The 8,895-nt window shown below is 50.7% G+C and overlaps 1 protein-coding gene across 1 annotated transcript; it reads right to left on the reverse strand.

Moving 5' to 3' along the window:
• Positions 1-228: 228 nt before the first annotated feature.
• LOC100283862 (amidase) lies at positions 229-2,824 on the reverse strand. Its single transcript, NM_001156760.2, has 5 exons — positions 2,170-2,824; positions 1,846-2,060; positions 1,523-1,759; positions 970-1,159; positions 229-897 (listed from the first exon to the last, which is right to left on the reverse strand). Exons 1-5 carry the CDS (start codon positions 2,695-2,697, stop codon positions 541-543), a joined length of 1,527 nt encoding a protein of 508 aa, NP_001150232.2. The 5' UTR covers positions 2,698-2,824; the 3' UTR covers positions 229-540.
• Between the last annotated feature and the right edge of the window lie 6,071 nt (positions 2,825-8,895).

Below are 8,895 nucleotides of genomic sequence, written 5' to 3' on the forward strand. Positions count from 1 at the left end.
TGCCACTGTTAATAACTGCTGAGGACTCGTACTGTCATCATGGTTTGGTTTGAGAAATTCGTTGTTCCATCGGCGTCGTTTTCATGTTTTGGTTTGGTGAATGGAATGTGCTTATCCATGCTCACTTCATCCGTGGTATGCACATGATTAATTTAAAGACTGTTTGGTTTAAAGAATCAATCCAATTTTTATAGAGGTGTATCATAAGCTCATTTCACAAATTTGGTTAAATGAATTTATTTTTAATATTATTTTTAATTATTAGCATATAAGAAATAAAATGACATGGATCAACTCATTTAATTCTAACAAATCAAACAAAGAAAAAAAGTGATAAGTCAGAAGATGATGAACCACCTCGTTCATCAAACCAACACACTGCTAATTAATGTTGATGGTTGGATTTATCGAACAAAAAAAATGAAATGGTCTCACGATGAGTCATTCATATAGCAAGGGATTCCTCAAATAATAACACCACAAAAAAAGTTTGAAGGATCCCTTACTGCTACTGCGTGTCATCATGCTAGTTAGCTATCTTTATCTCTTGAAAGTAGGCGGTCTTCTGACTTTTGTAGCTTGCTCGAACGCATAAGCGATCTCAATCAACCTCGGCTCGTAGCCCTGGAGCCCACCGAAGCAGATCGCGAAGGGGACTCCTTGCTCATCGTACCCCGCCGGCACGGCGATGCCCGGATAGCCCCCGACGGCGAGAACAGAGGAGGCGTCGCTGTTGGGCGCCACGATCGCATCCAGGCGGCGTTCCTTCATCAGCTTCTCCAGCCCATTGGTGGAGATCTCCCTCAGCCGCCGGATGGCAGCTCTCTCCCTTGTGCCGATGCCGTTGGTCTTCTCCGCGGCGATCAGATCCGGCTGCCCAAAATCTTTGAGCCTCTCCTGCAACAACACAGCAGGAAATGACATCATCGGTTCTCTGCAATGCGGAAGACAGAAACACTGTTTGGTTACCTCTACAGGATGCGCTTCGTTGAACGCTATGACTTGTGCGAGAGAGCGGACTGGAGAGTACAGTAGGCCCGACAAGTAAGCGTTGATGCTTATCTTGAACTCTGCAGCCATGAGCAGAATCTCCTGGTTACCCAGATCGGTGAAATTTGTTGCGATGTCAAGATCCATGATCACGACGGCGCCTTGTTGCCTTTCATGAAGAACAGACGTACGTACGATGATGTTAGTTGACGTTCTAGACGGTGGCCAAGTTGGCCTACTGTTAGGGTTAGTTTGGGAACCCCAATTTTCTAAAAAATTTCTATTTTTCTAAGGGCTAGTTTGGAAACTCCAATTTCCCACGGGATTCTTATTTTCCCAATGGAAAATGAACTAATTTCCCTGGGAAAAATGAGAATTCCGTGGGAAATTGGAGTTTCCAAACTAGCCCTAAGGAAAATTAGTTCATTTTTCCATGGGAAAATTGAAATCCTTTGGAAAATTGAGGTTCCCAAACTTGCCCTTAGTGTGATTTTGTTGCTGCGAGACACCGTCATGTTGTATAAACAGCTACCTCATTGTATCGAGATGCTTCTCATAGACCGCCAGTTGCATATCGTCGTATCCTTGAAAAAATACGTCGGGGACACCGATCCTCTTGCCCCTCAGTCCGTTGGTCCTCAGGAACTGCGTGTAACCCCCGTGTGGGATGTACTTGGACGCTGCTCCGGTGGCTTCAGCGTCAAGCTCGTCGTAGCCGACAATGACGTCCAACACACGGACGGCGTCCGAAACTGTGCGACACATTGGTCTGCAACGAACGACAGGCACAAGTGAACTACGATGCTTGGAGTCTGACATCTTCGAGCTAACCGGTGGGTATTTTCTGTTTCTTACCCAATAGTGTCTTGAAGAGGCGTGATGGGGATGACACCGGATCGGCTCGTCAACCCAACAGTGGGTTTGATCCCGACCACCGAGTTGAGCGACGACGGGCAGAGGATGGAGCCGTCGGTCTCCGATCCAAGTGTCACCGCCGCCATGTTGGCTGCCGCCGCAACGCCAGGCCCAGCGCTTGACCCGCATGGGGTTACCGAGAGAACATATGGATTCTGTAATTTCACGCATAGCAGCATCAGATTTGTTGCATCCGTGCCGCCGTCGGTCTCCGTAACCGTAACTGCTACTTGGCGCGGAAAAAAAAAGCATCTGGAGTCGTACCAGCGTCTGGCCGCCGCGGGCGCTCCAGCCGGAGGCGACGGGGCGGAAGTTAGACCACTCGGAGGGGTTGGCCTTGCCGAGGATGACGGCGCCGGCGCGGCGGAGGCGCGCCACCACGCCGGCGTCGCGCCTGACGACGGAGCCGAGCAGCGCGAGCGAGCCGGCCGTGGTGTTGAGCCGGTCGCGCGTGTCGATGTTGTCCTTGAGCAGGACGGGGATGCCGTGCAGCCCGACGGCGCAGCGCCCGCGCGAGGCGGCGCGCTCCGCGTCGGCGCGCGCCGCCTGCGCGAGCGCGTCCGGGTTCACCTCGATGACGGCGCGGAGCAGCGGGTTGAGGCGGGCGATCTGCTCCAGGTAGAACCGGGCGAGCGCCGTCGACGTGAGGCTGCCGTTCCTGAATCCCTGGTGGATGGCGTCCACGGTGGCCTCCTGGAACTCGAACTGCTTGCCGCTGGAGCTGCCGGCGGCAGCGGCCGCCAGGGCCACGCCCAGGACGGTGGCGACGACCTGGAGGCGCAGGTCAACCATCGCGACGCTAGCTAGCTAGTGGCTAGTACTGTCGTCGGGACGATCTGGTGCTTGCTTTATCTTCAGCGCTTGTGCATCGTGTGGTGTGCACAGCACACTGCCACACTGCGTGTCTTCAGATGCTCATGTCTTGTTGCCCGACCGTTGGCTCTTTCATTTGTTCCTTCCTAATTTGCGCTTCATTTTCACATGCTTGATGAGAACAAATAGTGTAGGACCACTTCGCATTTGAAGATTCGCATCAGTCTTCTTCACTCTCTAAAAGATTCTGTTATCTATATCTTTAACATCTCCGATAATAATCTCTAAATTCCGTTCTCTATATCTCATTCTCTATATTTACCAACATATATTAACACAAATTTTTAAAATGACATTTTTTACAAAATGTTGAGTCTATTTATATATTAGAAAATATGTTTTATTCATATGAATACATATAAGAGGTCGCTGTGGGAAAATTGGGTTTTCCTGTTCATGTATTTGACGACCAATTTTTGCCTTTTGTTTTTCTCTTCCGTGGCCGAGATCCATAGCGTCGTTGCCAGACTTCTCGCCGCCGCCGCCATCAAGCGACTCCTCGCCACCGCAGCAGGGTCATACTCTCCGGCGGAGCTCCTCCATGCAGCGCCCAGCTTCTCCAAGCCGTCGCAACCGAGGCACCATGGTGTCCGCCGCAAGCTCTAGGGTGACTACCGCGACGTGTTGGTCATCTTCCCCGGCGTTGCTGCTATCTTCTCCGCGGCGCGAGCTTCGTGCAAGCAGGCTCGTTTGGAGGTTGTCGTGATGCGGCCATGGGCGACGTCGTATTTGTCGGATGTGTGCAGCAATGCGTCGATAGCGGACGAATAGTTATTCTCTAGATGTAGAAGCTCCAACACAGACTCTAAATTTTAGCGCACTCAGCGTTCCTTGCAGGAGGCATAAAGGAGCACCATGTCCTCTAAATTTAGCGTACATGTTGCTATAGCGGGTCTTGTTGGAGATAGCTTCAGACTGGCTGCAGCGGCTCCCGCAGCGCCCTTAAACAGTGTTTTGCACATTCCTATACACGACCTGCTCGAGATGACATAAATGATGTCATTTTTCTCTCTTACGTTGACACAGCCTGCTAGAGATAACCTAAACGACGTTATTTTTCTCTCTCATGCTGACGGTGTGATGACTCTATGTCACTGTTCATGTCTTATATTTTTTATCCATGAATAATTGTTAGTAGATAAAAATTGATAGTGGATGAAAAGTAGGGATATGAAATGGTTTTATATGAAGATCGAACTTTTAAAAAACCGAAAGGGCCGAACTGAATTTTAGTTTTAATTGAATACCCAGGCTCAGGTGCTGATGGGAGCTCAGGTAGCAGTGAGCAGATTCCAGGCCCCGGCGGCCCGGCTTCGTGGAAACACCGCCTAGATCGTTTCCCGCAAGCCCGCTGTGACTCTTTCGGCTTCCAGGCCCCAAGCAGCTCGAACAAACATCCAAATATGTGGATGTTACATTAGCTAAGCCCAGATAGTAGGCCCTATAGCTACATTAGTGTATCCGAGTGCCGGAAGAGCCAAAGCCCGAAAGACAGTTTGGCCCAAGAGAGAAAAAGCACAGCACATCCTGTTATTTTTTTTATTTTTTATAATAAAAAGAAGAACACCTGCAGCATCCTGCAAGAGCGCATTGACAGCGGACGATCAGTCCTTAAATGAGGTTTGTTTGCTCTCAATCCATATAGATTGGATAAGATTGAGTGGGTATAAATTCTAAACAAATAAAAAATTATAATTTTTTAATTCCATCTAATCCATATGGAATAGGAATAATCGAAAGGTTTAAGAATTTTGTTCCCCTGCTCCTAACTTTCAGAGTTAATTTAGCAATTACAAAACTGGATGGGATGGAGGACTAAAATTTCCTTCTTATTTAATTTTGAATAAGAATAAGATTTTAGACCCTCTTATCTTCGGGTTTGTGGCTTAAAACTAACCCTCAGCGAGTAAAAAAAATGTGTTTATACCTTTGTTTTTTGGAACATATTCATATGTGTACCAGTACAGTAGCATCATTTATACACGTCACAGGATGACAAAACCGGTTCTTAAAAAAAAGGTCTAAAACCACATTATCTTTCTAGAATTAAAAAAAGAGAGAGAAAGGGCAGTGCGCGTGCAGACGCATTAAATGTTCAGACGGGTCGGATGCCGACGACGGCGCGAGCCAAGACAAAGGGCAACGCTCCCCCGAAAAGCGGCGGCACATGCCTGCCGGGTGCCGGGGCTGGACGCCTGGACGTGCCCAGTGGCCGCGCATGTGAAGGGCCGCGTCGCGTATCCGTGCACGGTGCACGCGGCCTCGCGCTCACCGGCACAGTAGGCCGCTCGGACACATGTGCCGTGCGGGCGTTGGTTGCATCGTTGGCCACAGCGCTTCCCAGTAGGCCTCGCGACCACCGCCCACGAGGCAGCGCGCCGGCCGGACACGAGCCCGGCAAAAGTTTCAACTGCCGGCACATGCGCAGCGTGTCGACGCGCGACGTGCCAACGGCCTCCCGCGCCCGCTTGTCTACTGTCCAGTCACCAGTCACCACGCCCCACGCAACTTGGTCTGTGAAAACAAAAATGCTTGTCTACCCGTATGCATCAAGTCGCAACTACACACGCTACCGCATATATATCTAGCGTTCAGCAGCGTGCCGGCCCGGATAGGCTGCCCCTGCCCCTGTCTCTGGTCAGACACGACATGACCTGGATAGCTGGACTCTATAAATTGTGAGTACGTGTCGACCCATTTGCTCCATATATATGTCGGAGTACAGTACTAGTAGTAGTAGACCTAGACCGGCATGCATTACTACCTGCCACCGACACTGCGGTTTCACAGTGTAGCCGCAATAGCAGCGTCACATGCACTCACCAACCGCACCAGCGACAAAGCGCACCATTATATTCACGCAACAAGCCTCCTCCTCCCCTCACACAAAGCAAAGCAAAGCAAAGCCGGCCGGCTAGCAGAGCTAGCACTCGATCTGTAGCTAGCTTAGGTAGGCACGCGTTATGTAGCAGATGAGAGCGGAACAAGCACGCATGACGTAGCTAGTACGTAGGAAGCATGATTAGAGAGAGACGGGCGGCGAAGTTGCAACTCGCCATCGATCGATCGGAATCTGGAACGACGGAAACGCAAAGCGTCAACAAGAGCGAAACTCGTTGCCCCGCCGGCCGGTAGATCCATGATCCAAGCAACGCCACTGCAGCGGACGAACGAGAGAAGAGAAGAGCAGAGCGAGTGTCGGTGCCCGGGTCCGGCCGAGACGCGCAGCAGAAGCAAAGCGAGCACGCCAGCGTGACCGTCCATGACCATGTCCATGAGCGCACGCACACCGGCACACGACGCCTGCGTCCCGTCCCGTCCGCACGCATGCACGATCGCACCGTCGGTGGCGGTGGCGGTGGCCGGTGGGCGGCACGTGGTCCTCCCGCCCACACGCGCATCATTGCGCGATTGACCCCGCCCGGCGCCTGGCGCGGCCGCGACAAGGGGAATGTTTGTTTGTTTGTTTTCCCGTCCCCTCTCTCTCACGCGACGCAAGGGCAAGGCATGCATAGAGCGGCCGGGCGGGTCCGTACCGCCCAGGTCCGGCACCAGCAGAGCAGCCACCCGCGCGCCGGCCGGGAGCGGGATCGATCGATTGCCAAGGTGGGCACCGCTCAGCGCATGGAGATGATGGAGAGATCCAGCCGCCCAGGCCTAACTAACCGTTCATCCAGCGGCGATTACGCGTACGGACGTTTTAGGTGCACATATTTGGAAATGATGGAGAGGTAAGGTAGCCGCATGTTACGGAGCCCCAGACCAACCGAACAGGGGAACATGGCCGTGCCTTCCGGAGGATCTTTTCATCAGACATGTACATACATTAGTGGACGACCTCCTTTTCCCGTCCAGTCCAGCTGGGTACGTACTACTCGATCAGGAGGAGGAGGGTCAACCTCCACTCCACCCACCAACGGCCGTCCCGTCCCGTCTCGTCTTTTGCGCCGCTAGCTCCATCTGGCTGAGAAGGTTTCAGTTTCGTTTCAAACACACACACACGCAGACACGCGGAGGGCCGGAGAGGAAAACCTGAGGACGGTGCAAGCTCATACTAAAACAAGTACTGTAGCTAATCCCCGGGACATCAGGGGTGTGGCAGGCACCAGGTTGCCGTAGTAGTTCAGTTGTGTATGCATTGCACCAGCGCGTCTGATCCTATCTAGGTATAGCCGTATAGCACACTACTCCAGACAGGATCCGTGTTGATCCGCGTCGGAATTAAAGATATACGCTCGATGCCACCTACTACTACGTAGTATGCTCGTCCAGTCCAGTCGCGAATCGCGATTCAGAGACAAGGCTGTGGTGCCGGTGGCCGGTGGGTGCGCTCTGCGGTTCTGTCTACGCCAATCTCTACCGCCATCATTGCCTTCTCGACCAACAACAGAGACGTATTGCCACGACGATGGCCACCACCGACGCGGACACCTCACATGCCGAGCACCGGCCCGCCGCCCGCCCGGCCGGTGCCTCGATTCCGGGCGGCGATCTCTCGACGACCTCCGGCCGGCGGTCCACGCACGTAAAGCCATTGCTAACTTATTAGATAGCGACTCGGAGCGCGCATTTTCTGGACCCTCTTTCCGCTCTTGTCTAATCTCTCTCTCTCTCTCTCTCTCTCTCTCTCTCTCTCTCTTTTCATTTTCTTAGCGTAAAAATATTGTCTTTTGTAGTAGTATGTCTGCGTGGGAAGTGAAAAAAAGGCGATACTCCAATGTCCAGTCAGGTTCTCCAGGGGCTCTCGCTCGATCAGGGCAGGGCCGCTGTTTTTGAGCGGAAAGCTTGGTCGCCGATCGATCGAGCACGACGCCCTGGGATTGATGACTATGAGTCGCCAGAACTGGTGGTGGGGCCGGGATTGGCCTCATCCAGTCCGCGTACAGACAACTCCAGCGTCCATGTGCCATAATATAATGTGCTTGTTTTGTTAGTAGTTGAATACTCATATTATTGCGATTGATACAACCTTTTCGGCCGGATGGCCGACAGAAGCCCTGGATGTACATGGTTAGTATTTGATAACAAGTCATCTCGGCTCGACGCGACTCGGCTGATCCGAATTCGAGCCGACTCGCTCGTTAAACTAACAAGTTACAAAGTCTGCTCGGCTTGACTTGTTTACGAGTTCGAGCTGGCTTGTTTAGCTCGTAAGCTAAAGCAAGAAAAATAATATGTACATAGTAATTAATTTCTAGATAATTTATAACTAATTTAACAATAAAAATAGTAATTATACTCATAGTTTAACAAACCGTAACGCCAAATTAACACAACTCATCACTCATCAATTCACATACATGTTTATCAGTTTAACCCATCATTATATTTGCATAGACCAATTTAACACATAAACATAGTTCATTAATCATCAGTTTAACTTATAGGCCATAGGCACCTCACACACATATAAAATGTTCATCAATTATTCCCGTAAATGATATGTATATATTTTTATTTTGATGGAATTTGATAGCTCATTTAGCTTGCGAGCTAGATCATTAACGAACCGAGCTAGGATGTCAGCTCAGCTCGTGAAAAAAAAATCAAAGAGCCGATCTAAGCTGATCATTAAGTGAGCGAGCCAACAAATCACGAGCATTTTGTCGAGCCCTAACATAGTAATCACTAGAATACTTCTCGTTAAGCTTTGAAAATGGAAACGGTAAGTTCGACACGAACACAGTAAATCTATATATTTGTGAACTGAGGCAGTAGTATTCTATATGGTTCTTGAAGTTAATTAGAACGGTTATATTACAACAGCACGTGGGATGTCCCGCGTACAATAATAATCCTTTTAGTGGTATAGGATCCTCAAGTGAGCACCTACGTTGCTACATTTGGTACTGTTGGTTGCGAGTTGGGCCTACTTGCACGTACTGCTCATCTGATACGCACTGTTGCCTGCTGCCGTACGATCCAAGGAGCGGTGGTTGTAGCTTGGATTGAAAGCGTCGGCCGTGTGCCGTGCATAAGCAAGCAAGTGTAGGCACAGGAACAAGATGATGCGGCAGCATGGGCTACGTACGTAGTGGGCCGCCGGGGTACCTGTGCTGTAGCGCGCGACCGTGCAATAAGTTCAGAGGTGAATTCAGCTTTATAGCTATCGTGTGA

Source organism: Zea mays, chromosome 7 (assembly GCF_902167145.1).
Source record: "Zea mays cultivar B73 chromosome 7, Zm-B73-REFERENCE-NAM-5.0, whole genome shotgun sequence".
Lineage (NCBI taxonomy): Eukaryota > Viridiplantae > Streptophyta > Magnoliopsida > Poales > Poaceae > Zea > Zea mays.